This window comes from Oncorhynchus kisutch, linkage group LG17 (genome assembly GCF_002021735.2).
Source record: "Oncorhynchus kisutch isolate 150728-3 linkage group LG17, Okis_V2, whole genome shotgun sequence".
NCBI lineage: Eukaryota > Metazoa > Chordata > Actinopteri > Salmoniformes > Salmonidae > Oncorhynchus > Oncorhynchus kisutch.
Window position 1 is genome coordinate 62386563 of NC_034190.2, and position 21319 is coordinate 62407881.

The window sequence follows — 21319 nt, forward strand, 5'->3', positions numbered from 1 at the left end:
TGCAAACCGTTATCTTACTTTTTATGACGGTTTTGGAGCAGTGGCTTCTTCCTTGCTGAGCGGCCTTTCAGGTTATGTTGATATAGGACTCATTTTACTGTGGATATAATACTTTTGTACCTGTTTCCTCCAGCATCTTCATAAGGTCCTTTGCTGTTGTTTGCACCAAAGTACGTTCATTTCTAGGAGACAGAACACGTCTCCTTCCTGAGCGGTATGACTGCTGCGTGGTCCCATGGTGTTTATACTTGAGTACTATTGTTTGTACAGATGAACATGGTACCTTCAGGCGTTTGGAAATTGCTCCCAAGGATGAACCAGACTTGTGGAGGTCTGCAATTCTTTTTCTTGAGGTCTTGCCTGATTTCTTTTGATTTTTCACATGATGTCAAGTGGGGGCACTGAGTTGGAAGGAAGACCTTGAAATACATCCACAGGTTGACCTCCAATTGACACAAATGGTGTCAATTAGCCTATCAGAAGCTTCTAAAGCCATGACATCATTTTCTGGAATGTTCCAAGCTGTTTAAAGGCACAGTCAATTTAGTGTATGTAAACATCTGACCCACTGGAATTGTGATTAACTGAAATAATCTGTCTGTAAACAATTGTTGGAAAAATGACTTGTCATGCACAAAGTAGATGTCCTAACCAACTTGCCAAAACGATAGTTTAACAAGACATTTGTGGAGTGGTTGAAAAACGAGTTTTAATAAATCCAACCTAAATATATGTAAACTTCCGACTTCAACTGTAGGTGCATGAGGGAGATTTTTCCTTCTCTTTTGGGGTGTATCTTCTCTCCCTAATCTCCAATTATTTCTTCATCCAGGGTGCATATGAGTAATTTCAATTATCCTAGACTATCTATTTCTCCTGGTTTCTTATCTTGTACTGTATTCCTAGCTGAAGTGATCTGAAAGAACTGCCAGGATATCTGCCTTATTGCTTTAACCTCTCCAGTAGATCAAAAGGAGACGAGGACAGGAAGCTACTTTAGACTGACACAGGCTTGCTGAATTGTCTTTCTCTATTCTGATTTGTTTATTCTAAACCAAACTAGGACACAACTGACAGTGAAGTAGTCCAATTTGTGTGGATCCATACACAGAGAGAGAGAACACAGGAGTTATGCGAACAGAGGGTCATGGAAAATAATGGAATTGGATGTTGATGTCTTCCTGTTTGCATGCACACAAACCCTGTGACAGTGAATTGTGGAGCGATGGTAATTAGTTGGTGCCCATCAGGGTCTGTGGACTGAGTTAGATGACTGGCCAGAGTTTTTAATCCAGTGAAAGCAGCCTAAACTGTAATTTTGGGGCTGGAGAAAGAGAGTATGAGCAGCCTTCTTATTCCCTGTCTAATCCCCCCACTCCATATGTTTTCATGCTAAAGCACATACCTTTTAATACACAAATGACATAAGCATACAAATATAATTTTTAAACATTTATAATCATTTTGTTTTGCCTATTGCTGCAGGATTAAGATGGATTTAGGCCTATACTAAACCACGTAACTTGATACTTATCCTGGTATTAACACTGAAGTAGACAACAAAAAATAATGATATGAACTGAGTTCGGTCCACATTGGCATCGGTTGTGTCACTCAGGGTGAATAAATGTTTGTAACCGCGACAATTTAAAGGAATACCTGTCCAGAATTCTGTGGGTTAGAATAATTGCATCAAATTTGAGTGCGTTTATGATTCCAATCCATTTCTGACAGGCTTTTGTTTAGACTCGCTCTCACACACCTGCACACACAATTCTTTAGGCTGTTACATAAGGGCTACAAGCCCACGAAAGGCAGCCCAGGCAGAGGAGGAGGATGCAGAGAGACAGGTTGATCTAGTCTGCTCCGTCCACATATTTTACTATTTTTTTTTTTTAACCTTTTATTTAACTAGGCAAGTCAGTTAAGAACAAATTCTTATTTTCAATGACGGCCTAGGAACAGTGGGTTAACTGCCTGTTCAGGGGCAGAACGACAGATTTGTACCTTGTCAGCTCGGGGGTTTGAACTTGCAACCTTCCGGTTACTAGTCCAACGCTCTAACCACTAGGCTACCCTGCCGCCCCAGGTGGATGGACTGCCTGCTTCTATCTATGCAGTTGCTCCCCTCTTGTGTACGTACTGTAGACACAGACCACCATCAAATAATGCTACCACCAACATGATCAACAGAAATCAACCAAAGCCAAACGTGTTGGCCGAGAGACAACCGAGGTAGGCTTCCCCCTCCTCAACAATAGTAGTTAAACCATCGCTGAATAACATTTGTGAATTAATTGACCCTTAACGTGCCTTAGCCTCTTTGGTTGTGGCTGTGTAGACGGTCTGCTGGATCTAAGCATGCGTCCTCGAGGAAGATGCGGAGGGTTGAATATCAGTCAGTGTTTCAACAACCAGTCAACTGAGACATTCCTCCTTGAAGAGCAATGCTATGTAAGACGGGCTAAAGTAGGCCATGTATGCAGTCTGCCCGGTTGGCTGACTGATTGGAATACCTCTCTTTGGAGGTTCCTGCCTTTCTGCTGACTCAGTCCACATGAATATAGACTTCCTTCCCGTGTTTGTTCGGTTTTAAGCCATGCTACATGCCATGGCTTCATGATGAGGGCATGCCTGTATAGCTGTTGTGTGGTAGACTGTGTGTAGCTGCTGTGTCAGGTCAGGGGTAGAGAGTAGAGCAGTGGGGCATGTTAGTGGTGTCTAATGTCCAGCTGCTCCTCTCTGAGTTAGCCCATGTCACAGCATGGTGCTCAGTGAATGTTCCAGGAAGGATGGGGGAAAAAAACTATCAGAGCTTCAGTAATCGGGTTAATAAGACCAAATACTTTTTTTCTGCAGCTTCACTGACAGTCCTTCAGCAGTCATCGACTAAAACACACAGTATCTCTGGGATGAGTGTTGAGCATCATTGTTTTAGGGCTTAGTCTCACTGCTCTTTTAAAATGTGTCAAGATCATAAAATGATTAAGCAATGAAATGGCGGTGAATAGCATATTTACAGAAAAGGCTGCTTGGCAACAATTACTATTTGTCACAATGAAAGCTCTTTTTTTTTTTTTTATTATATTTTATTTTACCAGGTAGGCCAGTTGAGAACATGTTCTCATTTACAACTGCGACCTGGCCAAGATAAAGCAAAGCAGTGCTACAACAACACAGAGTTACACATGGGATAAACAAACGTACAGTTAACACAATAGAGATATATATATATATGTACATTGTGTGCAAATGTAGTAAGATTAGGGAGGTAAGGCATTAAATAAGCCAAAGTGGCGAAATAATTCAAATTTAGCGTGTGATAGATGTGCAGAGGATGATGTGCAAGTAGAGATACTGGGGTGCAAAAGAGCAACAAACAAACAAAATATGGGGATGAGGTAGTTGGGTGTACTATTAACAGATGGGTTGTGTTCAGTTACAGTGATCAGTAAGCTGCTCTGACAGCTGATGCTTGAAGTTTAGAGAGGGAGATATAAGTCTCCAGCTTCAGTGATTTTTGCAATTCATTAGTCATTGGAGAACTGGAAGGAAAGGCAGCCAAAGGAGGTGTTGGCTTTGGGGGTGACCAGTGAAATATACCTGCTGAGGGCGTGCTACAGGTGGGTGTTGCAATGGTGACCAGTGAGCTGAGAAAAGGCGGGGCTTTACCTAGCAAATACTTATAGATGACCTGGAGCCAGTGGGTTTGGCGACGAAAATGTAGCGAGGACCAGCCAACGAGCATACAGGTCGCAGTGGTGGGTAGTTCATGGGGCTTTGGTGACAAAACGGATGGGACTGTGATAGACTACATCCAATTTGCTGAGTAGAGTGTTGGAGGCTATTTTGTAAATTACATCGCTGAAGTCAAGGATAGGTAGGATAGTCAGTTTTACGAGGTTATGTTTGGCAGCATGAGTGAAGGAGGCTTTGTTGCGAAATAGGAAGCTGATTTCTAGATTTAATTTTGGATTGGAGATGTTTAATGTGAGTCTGGAAGGAGCGTTTACAGTCTAACCAGAATTTGTATCTACAAATACCTAAGTCAGAACTGTCCAGAGTAGTGATGCTAGTTGGGCGGGCAGCAAGAACAACATCATTGATACATACAGAGGAAAGAAGAGTCGGCCCTAGAATTTAACCCTGTGGAGCCCCATAGAGACTGCCAGAGGTCCGGACAACAGGCCCTCCGATTTGACAAACTGAGCTCTCTCTGAGAACTAGTTAGTGATCCAGGCGAGGCAGTCATTTGAGAAACCAACGTTATTGATTCTGCCGATAAGAATGCGCTGATTGACAAGGTTGAAAGCCTTGGCCAGGTCGATGAAGACAGCTGCACAGTACTGTCTTTTATCGATGGCGTTTATGATATCGTTTAGGACCTTGAGCGTGGCTGAGGTGCACCCATGACCAGCTCGGAAATGAGATTGCATAGTGGAGAAGGTACGGTGGGATTCGAAATGGTCAGTGATCTGTTTGTTAACTTTGCTTTCAAAGATTTTAGAAAGGCAGGGCAGGATAGATATAGGTCTAGAGTGTCTCCCCCTTTGAAGAGGGGGATGACCGCGGCAGCTTTTCAATCTTTGGGGATCTCGGACGATACGAAAGAAGTTAAACAGGCTAACAATTTTGGTGGCTATTTTTTAGAAAGAGAGGGTCCAGATTGTCTAACCCAGCTGACTTGTAGGGATCCAAATTTTGCAGCTCTTTCAGAACATCAGCTGTCTGGGATTTGTGTGAATGAGAAGTGGGGGGAGGGGGGATTTGGGCAAGTTGCTTTGGTAGGGGTAGCCAGGTGGAAACCATGGCCAGCTGTAGAAAAATGCTTATTGAAATCCTTGATTATCGTAGATATATCGGTGGTGACAGTGTTTCCTAATGTCAGTGCAGTGGGCAGCTGGGAGGAGGTGCTCTTATTCTCCATGGACTTTAGTCTCCCAAAACCTTTTGGAATTAGTGCTTTTCTATTTGAAAAAGCTAGCCTTTGCTTTCCTAACTGACTTATTGGTTCCTGACTTCCCTGAAAAGTTGCATATCGCGGGGACTATTCGATGCTAATGTAGTATGCCACAGGATGTTTTTGTGCTGGTCAAGGGCAGTCAAGTCTGGGGTGAACCAAGGGCTATATCTGTTCTTAGTTCTATATTTTTTAAATGGGGCATACTTATTTAAGATGGTGCTGAAATCACTTTTAAAGAGCAACCAGGAATCCTCTACTGACGGGATGAGGTCAATATCTTTCCAGGATACACGGGCCAGGTCGATTAGAAAAGCCTGCTCGCTGAAGTGTTTTAGGGAGCGTTTGACAGTGATTAGGCGTCGCCATTTGACCCATTTACGGACGTAGGCAACGAGGCAGTGATCACTGAGATCCTTGTTGAAGACAGCGGAGGTGTATTTAGAGGGCAATTTGGTCAGGATGATATCTATGAGGGTGCCCATGTTTACGGATTTAGGGTTGTACTTGGTAGGTTCCTTGACAATTTGTGTGAGATTGAGAGGTTGAACAGGCTAGTAATAGGAGTTGAAACTATTTTGGTGGCTAACTTTTTTAGAAAGAGAGGGTGCAGATTGTCTAACCCAGTTGACTTGTAGGCTCAAATTGTCGGACGGCCTGGGTGTTAAGCATATCCCAGTTTAGGTCACCTAACAGTACGAGCTCTGAAGATAGATGGGGGGGACAACCAATTCACATATGGTGTCCAGGGCACAGCTGGGGGCTGAGGGAGGTCTATAACAAGCAGCAACAGTGAGAGACTTATTTCTGGAAAGGTGGATTTTTAAAAGTAGAAGCTCAAACTGTTTGGGCACAGACCTGGATAGTATGACAGAACTCTTCAGGCTGTCTCTGCAGTAGATTGCAACTCCGCCCCCTTTGGCAGTTCTGTCTTGTCAGAAAATGTTGTAGTTGGGAATGGACATTTCAGAATTTATTTGGCCTTCCTAAGCCAGGCTTCAGACATGGCTAGGACATCAGGGTTGGCGGAGTGTGTTAAAGCAGTGAATAAAACAAACTTAGGGAGGAGGCTTCTGATGTTAACATGCATCAAACCAAGGCTTTTATCGTTACAGAAGTCAACAAATGAGAGTGCCTGGGGAATGGGTGTAGTGCTAGGGGGTACAGGGCCTGGGTTAACCTCTACATCACCAGAGTAGGATAAGGGTATGGATAAAGGCTATAAGAACTGGTCGTCTAGTGCGTTGGGATCAGAGAAGAAACAGAGAAGATTTCTGTGTGCGGTAGAATAGATTCAGGGCATAATGTACAGACAAGGATATGGTAGGATGTGAGTACAGTGGAGGTAAATCTAGGCATTGAGTGACGATGAGGTAGTTTGTGTCCCTGGAGGCACCAGTTAAGCCAGGTGAGGTGTCTGCATGTGTGGGGGGTGGGACAAGAGAGCTATCTAAGGCATGTTGAGCGGGGCTGGGGGCTCTACAGTGAAATAAAACGGGAGACTCAGCGATTCAGAAAGCTAGTGGGCTGGGGCTAGCGGATGGGTCTTCGGCGACATCGCGCTGGAAAAGTCTGTTGAAACCACCTCGGATGATTCACACCTTCTCTAGTAGACAGCGCCCCAACTGATTTGGTATTTTTTCTTCTTTTCTCTCATTCTCCCCTCAGTCACCCCTGATCTGGTCCCGGAGCCCCTGGTTCCACCTGTGGTGCCTACCCTGCCCTCGGCGTGGGTCCGGCCTGCCCTGCACAGGCCCCGTAGGCGCAGCAGCAGCGGCAACAGCAGCGGAGGCGACCCCACCAGGCCGTGGCCCTCGGGCCTGGCAGGCCCCAGAGGCAGCATGGAGGTAGGCATGCGTGTGGTGCGTGGCCTGGACTGGAAGTGGGGGAACCAGGATGACGGTGACGGCCACGTGGGCACGGTGGTGGAGATCGGGCGGCAGGGCAGCACCACCACACCCGACAAGACGGTGGTGGTGCAGTGGGACAGTGGCACGCGCACCAACTACCGCACAGGCTACCAAGGCTCCTACGACCTGCTGCTCTACGACAACGCCCAGATCGGTGAGCACTGAGCCCTGATCACCCCACCACAGGTTTTGAAACGCATATAAGTTACACTATATATACAAATGTATGTGGACACCCCTTCAAATTAGTGGATTTAGCTATTTCAGCCACACCCATTGCTGGTGTAAAAAAATTGAGCACACAGCCATGCAAACGCCATAGACAAACATTGACAGAAGAAGAATGGCCTTACTGAAGAGCTCAGTGACTTTCAACATGGCACTATTTTTTTGTTGTATTTTATTTAACCTTTATTTAACTAGGCAAGTCAGTTAAGAACAAATTCTTATTTACAATGACGTCCTACCCCGGGCCAAACCCTAACCCAGACGACGCTGGGCCAATTGTGCGCCGCCTTATGGGACTCTCGATCACGGCTGGCTGTGATACAGCCTGGAATCAAACTAGGGTCTGTAGTGACGCCTCAAGCACTGACATACAGTGCCTTAGACCGCTGCACCACTCGGGAGCAGCGTTATGGAATGCCACATTTCCAACAAGTCAGTTCGTCAAATTTTTGTCCTGCTTGAGCTGCCCCGGTCAACTGTAAGTGCTGTTTATTGTGAAGTGGAAACGTCTAGTAGCAGCAACGGCTCAGCTGCGAAGTGGTGGTCCACACAAGCTCACAGAATGGTAGAGCATAAAAATCCTCTGTCCTCAGTTGCAACACTCACTGCCGAGTAGTTTTGTAGTTTTTGGCTAAAAGCAACAGTGAAAGAGAAGTTTGACGATAGAACTGATTCTGTTATGAAAAGGTTTTATAGTGAGTTTTGCATTGATCTGTTAGGTCTTGTGGAAACTCTGTTAGTTGCGCGCCTGTAATTGCTATTTGAAGCGGGGAAATAGCATTCCTGAGGTCAGTGCATACTGGAGGGTAAATGTGCAGCAGTAGTGCAATGCAGTTATAAAAACTACATTCACAAGTTTGCTTTATTAAGTGTTTCAAATGTCATGGTATATCCCTGAAGGTAACAATATCACTAGGATAATTTAATTTATAACAAAGCTTTTTCATTGTTAAAATAGGCCTACAATTTTTCTCTACAAAAATGCACACTCAAGTAACCAAATATTAATGTCCTTTCGGATATCTAGATATTCAATTAACCGTGCCCATCCCTAGTACTTGTGTATATTGTGTATAAAACAACCTACTGTATATAAAACCATATTCAGTGGGGCCGGGATTCAATCTAATCTATGCAAGCTTGACATTTTAAAGGACATTTTCGATTGAGGCAACATGCACAGCATTTACCGTGAATGTGATCTCTGCGAAAGTTGGGGAAATTGCCTTTTTAAAAGCATCATTGTCAGCTGTCCAGCACATTTTGCTCTGAATTGAGTCCCAGCTTTAAACTCTATTCAAGTTTGATACATTTTTTTGTATATCATTTTTTATTTTGAGGTATTTATGTCTCATCTCTATGACTCAAGCAAGCTTCCTCAAGCTTGTGTTTACTTAGATGCCCTTTGCTCTGCGACGCTTTCTCCATTTCCTTTCAACTCAAAAATAGAGACAGGCAATACAGCCCTGTTTTAGAATCAAATGCCAAGTGCTAAGGCAGGATTAGTCTGCATTTTGCGCCATTAAAGACATAATTTTTCTGCCTCAGAAGCCAATAAGGCTTCAATTTTAGCCTAAAAAGGGGGAGAAGGAGAGTCAAAAGGAGAGCAAGGGAGAGGGATGAGGAAGAGTGGCATCTCTCGACGTCTCTTTCATCAGTCAAGCGTCTCATTTGCTAGGCTTCTTGACCTCCTTCCACCTCTGACTCTCTCGCTCTCTTTTCTCTGTCTCAGGTGTGCGCCACTCCAACATCATCTGTGACAGCTGCAAGAAGCATGGCATCATGGGGATGCGCTGGAAGTGTAAGGTGTGCTTTGACTACGACCTGTGCACGCAGTGTTACATGAACAACAAGCACGACCTGGGCCACGCCTTTGAACGCTATGAGACCGCCCACTCCCAACCGTGAGTACCATGGTCACCCCCCCCCACATCTTTTCTCAAGGATTCCCAATTCCCCCATCATTTAGTGCAATACACCCAGTATTATACAGCCACCCAAGCCAGTATTATAGCTAAAACACTATATGGGAGAACAGTACTTAAGCAAATATATTTAGTGATGCCACGCAGAATACTGTTGGCCAATACTACACTAATTCCTTATGTGGCACCAATTCCCTCTTATCTGCAATTGTTAAACATTTACATAGTTGCAGTTTCCTCAAGTGAGTGAAGACATTTGAGTCCATAGACATTGCGAAAGACATTAGGGAAAAATAAAGAGGAACTGTGTCAGAGAACAAGCTCACCAAACCTGCAATGGCTGTATGTCATTGCTGCTTAAGTTTAGGTCTATTCAATCAAAACACGTTGTCTGGTTTTTAGGGTTAAAGTAGCCTGAACTACTGAATGAATGAGTCTTCATCTTGACATGCAAAAAAAGCATTATTTTTTAAAAATGATTCTCCCATATTGAGAAGATAGAGAAAATGTATTTGTCACTGACGGTCAGCTCTCATATTCTGTACAGTACAATACAGTCTGACAGAGGCTCCTTCCCCTCTCACTTTGACTCCCGCCTCAGTTTCTCTAGCCTACGGTATTGATATCACATTGGGCCTGTATGCTTGTATAAGATCTGATTTAAATGTGACTGCTTTGTGTCATATCGAGTTAAGTCTGGACTTCATGACTTGAAAGCTGACGGGAGCGTAAACAAAAGGCTAAATGTTGGATTTCTGTCCTTTTGAAAGCACTAGTGGACAGCAGTTTGCCCCAAGAAGACTACTATAAGGTCTTGTTATTTTGAGGATGTTTACAAACTACTCAGCCCCACTGTAGGACTTACTCTAGCTACCTGACAAGATTACAAATCTCAACCTTTAAATAGATGTATCTTCTTCTACTTATATCAGTCTGCTCAGCCCCACCAGAGGACTTACGCTCACTACCTTACTAGACCGCAAATCTCAACCTTTGAATAGATGTCTATCTTCTACTTATATCACTGGTTTCAGTAAGAAGCTTGATACATCTGGTGGGTGTGTTGATCTGATTTGAGAGTAGTAAACATACACACCACCAAACTGCTGCTTTGTGGTGAGGGAAACAAAAGCCCATTATTTGGTTACTTCACCATTTATGAAATTACTCCCACAATCCACATGAACTTCTCTATATCAACAAACAGAGCAGAGAGGTAAAGGCACATGCAGGATTAGATATCTCAGTAGTTGAATCCAGTACATGAATGATGGAGGTTTTGAAATGCAACGATTGTTTGATTTTGACCCAAAACGGCTGATGGTTAACACATGTTTAGTGCATGTGACCATGCAGGAATTGAACAAACAACTCCTGAATGCCCCGATCTGCACGCCAAAACAACAGAGGGAGGTTCAAATTTGAAGTGGGTCTCTGAAGGGATCTCTGTCACCCCAGTACAAACGCGTTATGAATCTGTCGCCTTCTCTCTTGAGACATCTTTAAGCAAGAATGGAGCAGTCGGTCTAAATTGGAATGAAAGAATGTCACTCAGCTGAAGTTAGTGTGCCGACAGTGATGTGATTAGACCCTTCAGACATCTCTGGCTTTGCTCTTACGCAACCCGCATCCTGATGGAGAACATTTTATTAAGCTGATTCTACGAATGTTTTCCCACCGTGACCACTGAGGATTCTGAGAAACAATGTCGTCAACAATGATACATACAAAGAGCCATTGATGGTTTTTCTCAGATCTCTTTAGGCCTCGCTACTTAGCTTATTTCAGACACTTGTGCCTTTTGTATTCACACAGCTCATGAGGTACAGCACATGTCTTTAGAGAAGCCCACTGGGTCTGCATTAATTTATTTAAACTATGACTCCCATTGGCATCATTATGAATTCGCTACATTGGTGTCAGGTGGGAGGCTGAACCAGTTTCAGTTCTCCTTTGGCCAAATATGCCATATGCATGAAATATAGCCAGTCATTTATATTTCAACACCTCATCATACCATAACTCATCCATATGTCATTAGATCATGCCATGAGCATTTTAGACATACTCCAGCAGCTTACACAACATTCCACCCATACCATACAAGCTTATTATGGGACGTTGCATTCGTCTTTCAAAAAGCTTATATATAAAACGTTTCATTATGAATTCAACACCCTATCGATATGAATGGAGATACAGGAGGAGATAAAGGTAGACAATGGTGACTAAATTAGTCAACGTCTATATCCAACCATTGGATTCCATTTCTGGTTTAAATGTACTATTGATGTAATTTATTACACACTGAAGAAGGGTTGGGTGATATATCGAATGTCTTATATTATGCGATATGCCTGTATCGCAAGAATCAAATATATACACTACCAGTCAAAATGTTTGGACACACCTACTTATTCAAGGGTTTTTCTTTATTTTGACTATTTTCTACATTGTGAAACTATGAACTATGAAATAACACATATGAAATCATGTAGTAACCAAAAAAGTGTTTTATATATATTTTATATTTGAGATTCTTCAAATAGCCACCCTTTGCCTTGATGACAGCTTTGCACATGCTTGGCATTCTCTCAACCAGCTTCATGAGGTAGTCACCTGGAATGCATTTCAATTAACAGGTGTGCCTTGTTAAAAGTTAATTTGTGGAATTACATACCTTCTTATTGCGTTTGGGACAATCAGTTGTGTTGTGACAAGTTAGGGGTGGTATACAGAAGATAGCCCTATTTGGTCAAATAGCAAGTCTGTATTATGGCAAGAACAGCTCAAATAATCAAAGAGAAATGACAGTCCATTACTTTCAGACATGAAGGTCAGTCAATCAGTAAAATTTCAAGAACTTTGAAAGTGCAGTTGCAAAAAACATCAAGCTCTATGGTGAACCTGGCTCTCATGAGGACCGCCACAGGAAGATCCAGAGTTACCTCTGCTGTAGAGGATAAGTTCATTAGAGTTACCAGCCTTTAATGAATGCTTCAGAGTTCAAGTAACAGGCACATCTCAACATCAACTGTTCAAAGGAGACTGTGTGAATGCCTTCATGGTTGAATTGCTACAAAGAAACCACTACTAAAGGACACCAATAATAATAAGAAGAGACTTGCTTGGACCAAGAAACACAAGCAATTGACATTAGACTGGAAATCTGTCCTTTGATCTGAGTCTAAATTTGAGATTTTTGCTTCCAACTGCCGTGTCTTTGTGAGACAGAGTAGGGGAACGGATGATCTCAGCATGTGTGGTTCCCACCGTGAAGCATGGAGGTGGGGGTGCTTTGCTGGTGACACTGTTGGTGATTTATTTAGTATTCAAGGCACACTTAAACAGCATGGCTACCACAGCATTCTGTAGCATGACGCCATCCCATCTGGTGTGGGCTTAGTGGGACTATTATTTGTTTTTCAACAGGACAATGACCCAAAACACCTCCAGGCTGTGTAAGGGTTATTTGACCAAGAAGGAGAGTGATGGAGTGCTGTATCTAATGACCTGGCCTCCACAATCACCCGACCTCAACCCAATTGAGATGGTTTGGGATGAGTTGGACTGCAGAGTGAAGGAAAAGCAGCCAAAAAGTGCTCAGCGTATGTGGGAACTCATTCAAGACTGTCAATGCAAACGGTGGCTACCGCAAACAGCATTTTAGCCAAAGACTATTATAGGGCGCCGATAGCCATTGTAGCTCTGCTTCTAGTTCCTAAGTAACTTAAAAGTTTTTTTTTATGTGTTATTTATTACATTATTAACACAGACATTTTTTGGTATTATTACATGCAGACGGAAATAACTTTTTTACTATGGTTTGTACAGATGAACATGGTCCCTTCAGATATTTGGAAATTGCTCCCAAGGATGAACCAGACTTGTGGAGGTCCACCATTTTTTTTCTGAATTCTTGGCTGATTTCTTTTGATTTTTCCATGATGTCAAGCAAAGAGGCACTGAGTTTGAAAGTAGGCCTTGAAATGTATCCACATGTACACCTCCAATTGACTCAAAAGATGGCAATTAGCCTATCAGAATCTTCTAAAGTCATGACATAGTTTTCTGGAATTTTCCAAGCTGTTTAAAGGCACAGTCAACTTTGTTCTTCTGACCCCATGGAATTGTGATACAGTGAAATAATCTGTCTTTAAACAATTGTTGGAAAAATGACTTGTCATGCACAAAGTAGATGTCCTCACCGACTTGCCAAAACTATAGTTTGTTACTCTATTTTAGTCAATGCCACTCCGACATGTCTTTCCTAATATTTATATATTTCTTAATTACATTCTTTTACTTTTAGATTTGTGTGTGTATTGTTGTGAATTATTAGATGCTAATGCACTGTTGGAGCTAGGAACACAAGCATTTCGCTACACCCACAATAAAATTAGATTTACTAGCTTTCTAGTCTGTTTTTTTTAATAAATGTACAACAAATTCTCATTCTGAAACATAAGGTATGCCACTTGATTTCAACATCTGAACAAAGTGGACAGACTAGCATGCTATTCAGACAGTTGTAGACGGACAGAAGGGTTTGTTCATAACAGTTTAACTCTTCTACCTTGTTTGCTAAACTTGAAATATATAAATATTAGCTGGCTACTCACTAGCACGTGGGCTTGTGCTTGAGACATGGGCTTGTGTTTACGCATTTAAGGCCCTCCCTCGTTCTCCCTTCTGCAAATCTAACCACAAACCTATTCTCCTGTTTTCAAACAAAAGCTCAAACAGGAAGTACCAGTGTACTCAATATGGAAGTGGTCGGATGAAGAAGGCACGAGGCTACAAGAATGTTTTGCTAGTACAGACTAGGATATGTTCCTGGATTCATTCGATTGCATTGAGGAGTACAAGCATATAAGATGCCCACTATGACCTTCGAGACATCAAACATGCAAATGGACAGGTAGAATCGTATTACACCGGCTCCGACACTCGTTGTATGTGGCAGGGCTTGCAGACGATAACGGATTACAAAGGGCAGAAGTTGCCCAGTGATGCAGAACTCCCAAATGAGCTAAATACCTTTTATGCCTGCTTAGAAGGAATATAAATAGGCTTGCGTGTAAACAGGTTTTTCATGATGGCTATGTGAGCTTGTTCTCCGTGGCCGACGTGAGAGCCATTTAAACAGGTTAACAATCACAAGGCCGCCAGGCCAGACGCAATACCGGGGTGCGTTCTCAAAGCATGCGCAAACCAGCTTGCAAGTGTCTACAATGACATTTTCAATCTATCCTTGTCCCAGTCTGTAATCCCATTTTATGTTTCAAGCTGACAACCATTGTTCCTGTTCCCAAGAGCTCCAAGTTAATCTGCCTAAATGACTAACACCCTCTAGCAATCACATCTGTAATTATGAAGTGCTTCAAGTTCCTTGGCATCCACATCACTAACGACTTACCATGGTCCACACACACCTGCACAGTTGTGAAGAGGGCAAGGCAGTGCCTCTTTCCCCTCAGTAAGCTGAAAAGATTTGGCATGGGCCCTCGGATCCTCAAGTTATTCAGCTGCACCATCGATATCATCGTGACTGGCTGCATCACCGCCTGTTTGGTATGGTAAATGGACCCCTCTTTACTGAAAAGCGCTATGGATGGTGGTGCGAACAGTCCAGTATCCAGGAACTCTATCGGGCGGTGTCAGAAGAAGGCCTGAAAAATTGCCAAAGACTCCAGCCACCCAAGCCATAGACTGTTCACTCTGCTACCATCTGACCAACAGGCTCCGAGACAACTTCTATCCCCAAGCCATAATAAGACTGCTGAATAGCCAGACTGCTAAATAGTAAATTATTGATACCCGAACTATAAACCCACACACATACAGTGCATTCGGAAAGTATTCAGACCCCTTGACTTTTTCCACATTTTGATACGTTACAGCCTTAATCTAAAATCTATTTAATTGTTTTCCCACCTCATCAATCTACACACAATACCCTATAATGACCAATAGAAACAGTTTTTTTGACATTTTTGCAAATGTATAATATATTTTTTAAATTAAATAATAATTTACATAAGTATTCAGACCCTTTTCTCTGTACTTTCTTGAAGCACCTTTGGCAGTGATGACAGCCTCAAGTCTTCTTGGGTATGATGCTACAAGCTTGGCACACCTGTATTTGGGGAGTTTCTATGATTTCTTCTCTGCAGATCTTCTCAAGCTCTGTCAGGTTGGATGGAGAGCGTCGCTGCACAGCTATTTTCAGGTCTGTCCAGAGATGTTACCTCGGGTTCAAGTCCGGGCTCTGGCTGGGCCACTCAAGGACATTCAGAGACTTGTCCAAAAGCCACTCCTGCGTTGTCTTGGCTGTGTGCTTACTGTCGTTGTCCTGTTGGAAGGTGAACCTCTTCTCCAGTTTGAGGTCCTGAGCACTCTGGAGCAGGTTTTCATCAAGGTTCTCTCTGTACTTTTCTCTGTTCATCTTTCCCTCGATCCTGACTAGACTCCCAGTCCCTGCCACTGAGAAACATCCCCACAGCATGATGCTGCCATCACCATGCTTCACTATAGGTATGGTACCAGGTTTCCTCCAGACGTGACGCTTGGTATTCAGGCCAAAGAGTTCAATCTTGGTTTCATCAGACCTGAGAATCTTGTTTCTCATGGTCTGATAGTCCTTTAGTTGCCTTTTGTCAAACTTCAAGCGGGCTGTCGTGCCTTTTACTGAGAAGTGGCTTCCGTCTGGCCACTCTACCATAAAAGCCTGATTGGTGGAGTGCTGCAGAGATGGTGTCCTTCTCCCATCTCCACAGAGGAACTCTAGAGCTCTGTCAGAGTGACCATCGGGGTTCTTGGTCACCTCCCTGACCAAGGCCCTTCTTTCCCGATTGCTCAGTTTGGCCGGGTGGCCAGCTCTAGGAAGAGTTTTGGTGGTTCCAAACTTCTTCCATTTAAGAATGATGGAAGCCACTGTTCTTGGGGACCTTCAATGCTGCAGAAATGTTTTGGTACCCTTCCCCAGATCGGTGCCTTGACACAATCATGTCTCGGAACTCTAGTGATAATTCCTTCGACCTCAGGGTTTGGTTTTTGTTCTGATATGCTCTGTCAACTGTGGGACCTTTTTTTAAATCATGTCCAATCAATTGAATTTACCACAGGGGGACTCCAAGTTGTACAAATATTTCAAGGATTACCAATGGAAACAGGATGCACCTGAGCTCAATTTCGAGTCTCATAGCAAGGGGTCTAAATATATATATTTTTTTTCTACAAACCTTTTTTCGCTTTGTCATTATGGGGTATTGTGTGTAGATTGAGGGGGAAAAAAATATTTGATTCATTTAAGAATAAGGCTGGAACGTAACAAAATGTGGAAAACGGGTAGGGGTCTGAATACTTTCCGAATGTACATACACATTACGCACACTCACACTCTTATAGACTCTGTTCTTTTTTTTTTTACACTTATTATTGTTGTGAGTAGGACACGACAAAACCTTTCCCCCTTCAGGAGACTGGAAAGATTTGGCAGGGGTACCCAGAGCCTCAAAGTTCTATTGCTGCACCAGCGAGAGCGTCCTGACTGGTTGCATCTCCGCCTGGTAAGGCAACTGCTCAGCATCTGACCGTAAGGCGCTATAGAGGTAGAGTGTACAGCCCAGTACATCACTGAGGCCAAGCTTTCTGCCATCCAGGACCTATATAAAAGGTGGTGTCAGAGGAAAGCCCATAATATTGTCAGAGACTCAAGTCACACGAGTCAGACTGTTTTCTCTGCTACCGCACGGCAAGCGGTACCCGGAGCGCCAAGTCTAAAAGCAAAAGGGTCCTTAACAGCTTCTACCCCCAAGCCATAAGACTGCTGAACAATTAATCAAATGGCTACCGGACTATTTACATTTTCTTCTCCCATTTGTTTTGTATGCTACTTGCTGTTATCTATGCATAGTCACTTCACGCCTATCTATATGTACAAATTACCTCAACTAACCTGTACCCCCGCACACTTACTCGGTACCGGTACCCCCTGTATATAGCCTCGTTATTGTGTTACTTTAGTTTATTTGCTAAATATTTTCTAAACTCTTCTTGAATACTTGTTGTATTCGGCGCAAGTGACAAATAAAGTTTGATTTGATCTATCCTGACGAGTAGTCACTATAACCTGCCTTCATGTACATACATTATCTACCTCAAATTCCTTGTACCGCTGCACATTGATGAGAGAAATGTTTTCAGTTTTAAAGCTAATTTCCTGCTATATTCTATGCATTTTGCCATACAGCGGAGAGAGAATATGGCGGTTTTAAAGCTAGTTTCCTGCAAATCTATGCATTTTTCCACGGACAATGCTGTGTTATTTTGCTCAAGCATAATAACAAAAGGAATGCAGCTAAATTAATTGTTTTTGGACTTTTCTCCCTTACTGTCTAGCTTTTATTTTGGGGATTGTTAGTTCTCAAAGATTATATTATCAAAAAATATATAGGTCCATTATCTTTTCTACATACTTTATATCTTGTTTTAGTCATTTAAGTTTATACCTAAAGAGTGTTTCCATCCTGAAAATGAATCCCCTGTTTGGATTTAGGCGACTTGTTTTTTTCCGGAAGTCATTAAATGTGTAACAAAAAGGGAGTTTTCATAGACTTGAAAGCCAGATCAGTAATTTTTCTGAAAAAGCACGTTAAACTATTTTCATAAAATAAAGAAATTATTAGTGAGTCTTTTATAGTTGTGGGAGGCTTATATTTAGCCACGGTATAATTTCACAAGCCCTGAATTAATTGTATTATTGCTGACTGTCTGAAATGCAGTGCATTTGATCTTTTATTTGTACAACAAAGCTTATTTAGAAAAATACATTTAAAAAGTGTAGAGGTATACTGTGAAATGTTGATTTTTGGGCTATAGTGGCTTGCGAAAGTATTCACCCCCTTGGCATTTTTCCTATTTTGTTGCCTTACAACCTGGAATTAAAGTATATTTTTTTGTTGGTTTGTATCATTTGATTTCTGAAGATGCAAAATATTTTCTATTGTGAAATAAACAAGAAATAACACAAAACAATTGTAAATTTGAGCGTGCATAACTATTCCCCCCCCCCCCTCAAAGTCAATACTTTGTAGTGCCACCTTTTAGCCACTGGGATTTTTCCCCATTCTTCAAGGCAAAACTGCTCCAGCTCCTTCCTGTTGGATGGGTTTCGCTAGTGTACAGCGATCTTTAAGTCATACCACAGATTCTCAATTGGTTTGAGGTCTAGGCTTTGACTAGGCCATTCCAAGACATTTAAATGTTTCCCCTTAAACCACTCTAGTGTTGCTTTAGCAGTATGCTTAGGGTCATCGTCCTGCTGGAAGGTGAACCTCTGTCCCAGTCTCAAATCTCTGGAAGACTGATACAGGTTTCCCTCAAGAATTTCCCTGTATTTAGCACCATCCATCATTCCTTCAATTCTGACCAGTTTCCCAGTCCCTGCCAATGAAAAAACATCCCCACAGCATGATGCTGCCACCACCATGCTTCACTGTGGTGGCGCTGATGGGGTTCTAGGGGTGATGAGAGGTGTTGGGTTTGCGCCAGACATAGCATTTTCCTTGATGGCCAAAAAGCTACATTTTAGTCTCATCTGACAAGATTACCTTCTTGGGGAGTCTCCCACATGCCTTTGGCTATTTTTTTCTATGCGCAATGGCTTTTTTCTGGCCACTCTTTTGTAAAGCCCAGCTCTGTGGAGTGTACGGCTTAAAGTGGTCCTGTGGACAGATACTCCAATCTCCGCTGTGGAGCTTTGCAGCTCCTTCAGGATTATCTTTGGTCTCTTTGTTGCCTCTCTGATTAATGCCCTCCTTGCCTGGTCTGTGAGTTTTGGTAGGTGGCCCTCTCTTGGCAGGTTTGTTGTGGTGCCATTTTTTAAATAATGGATTTAATGGTGCTCTGTGGGATGTTCAAAGTTTCTGATATTTTTTTATAACCCAGCCCTGATCTGTACTTCTCCACAACTTTGTCCCTGACCTGTTTGGCGAGCTCCTTGGTCTTCATGGTGACGCTTGCTTGGTGGTGCCCCTTGCTTGGTCATGTTGCAGACTCTGGGGCCTTTCAAAACAGGAGTGTGTATGTTATGTATGTATACTGAGATCATGTGACACTTAGATTGCACACAGGTGGACTTTAACTAATTATGTGACTTCTGAAGGTAATTGATTGCACCAGATTGTATTTAGGGGCTTCATAGCAAAGGGGTGAATACATAAGCACGCACCACTTTTCTGTTTTTTTTATTTTTTATAATTTTTTCACTTCACCAATTTGGACTATTTTGTGTATGCCCATTACATGAAATCCAAATAAAAATCAATTAAAATTACATGTTGTAATGCAACAAAATAGGAAAAACACCAAAGAGGATGAATACTTTTGGAAGGCACTGTATATCGTCCAGCCCTACAGTGAAGATAAATTCAACAAAGCATGGAGTGTTGCTGCTCCAAGACCCAGCACTGAAGCAATCGGGGGAAAAACATCATATGAAAGTCATGCACACTACCCCCGTTCTTCTTCATGCTTGTTGTTCATGATGCAAAACACAAGAGAGACCCTTTATATCTCAAGTCCTCAGTGACCCAAATTTCATCCAAAGCTCTACTGTATGCTGCACGTCTCATAAGACCCGGCTCATCTTAAGAACAAGTAGGCATTCAGTCTGTCCCAAACCGATATTGGGGGGGAGCGGAGACGTTGGCTGGCTTCCGTGATGAGAACGGCCCTGCTTTATTCTGATTGTGATGGAGGGAGTGGACCTTGGCTCAGCAGCACGGCTAATGGGATTAATTTCATGTCAGAGGGGGGGAGGATAGCCGAGCAGGTGGCAGAGGGCTTTAAAGCAGAGGGCTAGACACACACACACTGGCATAGGGTTGTTTTTTTCTTTATTGAGTATGACAGGACCTGCAGTGCCAGAGTTTTGCTATATTTGAATTAGCCCACTTAATGGGATTAACATGTTAGCATTCTCACCTTCCTCCCCATAGAAGTTTGTTGTGAGGTAATTAGTAGTGTGAGTACAGATTTAGGGAAGTGAGGTGTCAGGGGCTGTGCTGTGATTATCCATGTGTTTCCATTACAGGATGTTCATTTATGTGTGTATGTGCTCACTTTATGGTTCTCTGGATATTCTCAAATTGTGTGTGTGGAGGCTGTGTCACATGGTTTATGTAAAAAAGTTTACCACAGTAGGAGTCATAACACCCATAAAACGTAGCAGTCAAACAAGGAAATGGTTCCAATAGTTTTTCAACCATACATTTTTCCCATAGGGGATTTTAGAAACACTTAACATAAGGGCTGCGTTTTGTGTAGGCTTACCCTGGCGTGACATTTTGATAACCGTGTAACCCCCCCCCCCCCCCCCCCCACACACACACACTTTTTTTTTTTTTTTTTTGAATCCAAATCATCTGCTAATGTGGCTATCATAAAGAACTACAAATGCCATGATGATCTGGATGAGACTAGCGAATCAAGAAAAAGGAAAAAAATCTCTGGATAAACTCTGTTAGCTAATTTGAGTAATTTCTGAATTGGTTAGTTTTCTGTTAACAAATGTGTCATCTAGAGATGATGTGCAGGAGCTTTCATGATGTCTACTTTGATTCTAATTAGCGTTTTTGAATCTGAGTCATTTAGCAGAGCTACTTACAGGAGCAGTTAGGGTTAAGTTCCTCGCTCAAGCCCCCCCTCCCCCCCAACTAGTCGCCCTGGGGATTCAAACCAGCAACTTTTCGGATACTGGCCCAACGCTCTTAATCGCTAAGCTACCTGAGCCGACTATATTGATATAAGTCACCTTGTCCGAGAGAGATTTACATGGTTATGAAAACGTCACACCAGGGTAAGCCTACACGAAACACCGCATTTATTTTAAGTGTTTCTAAACCCCCTGTGGGAAAAATGAATAGTGGGAAAAACAATTGGATCAATTTACCTGTTTGACCGCTAAGTTTATGGGTATTATGACACCACTGTGAGACTCTATAGTAGCTAAGTCAAATAATTACAATGACATGATTTGTTATGTCGACCATGTTCATGGTAAGTGGTGTATATCATTATGGAATATGTGTGTAGGTTATGGCGTGTTGATGATGCGCTGCACAACATATGTGTGTCCATATGTTTACTGAAGGGGGGTGGAAACGCAACAACAACTTCCTGGTTGGCTAATCGGCTCCTGCAAACACGCATACTCCCACACACTTACACTCACAAATGCAGAGGCCCTGTCAAGTAGACTCAGTTTAATCCTTATCCTGCATATCTGGCGA

General features: G+C 42.7%; 1 protein-coding gene across 4 annotated transcripts in view; it reads left to right on the forward strand.

Annotated features, from left to right (window-relative positions):
• Positions 1 to 21319, forward strand: part of LOC109908073 (E3 ubiquitin-protein ligase MIB2) — a 76180-nt gene that overhangs the window by 16362 nt on the left and 38499 nt on the right. For all 4 annotated transcript variants that reach the window (XM_031794334.1, XM_031794335.1, XM_020506505.2 and 1 more), the window contains exons 2-3: positions 6629 to 7024; positions 8831 to 9002. In XM_031794334.1, the coding sequence (XP_031650194.1) occupies positions 6802 to 7024; positions 8831 to 9002 (395 nt within the window). In that variant the 5' untranslated portion in view covers positions 6629 to 6801. The remainder of the gene's footprint in view (positions 1 to 6628; positions 7025 to 8830; positions 9003 to 21319) is intronic.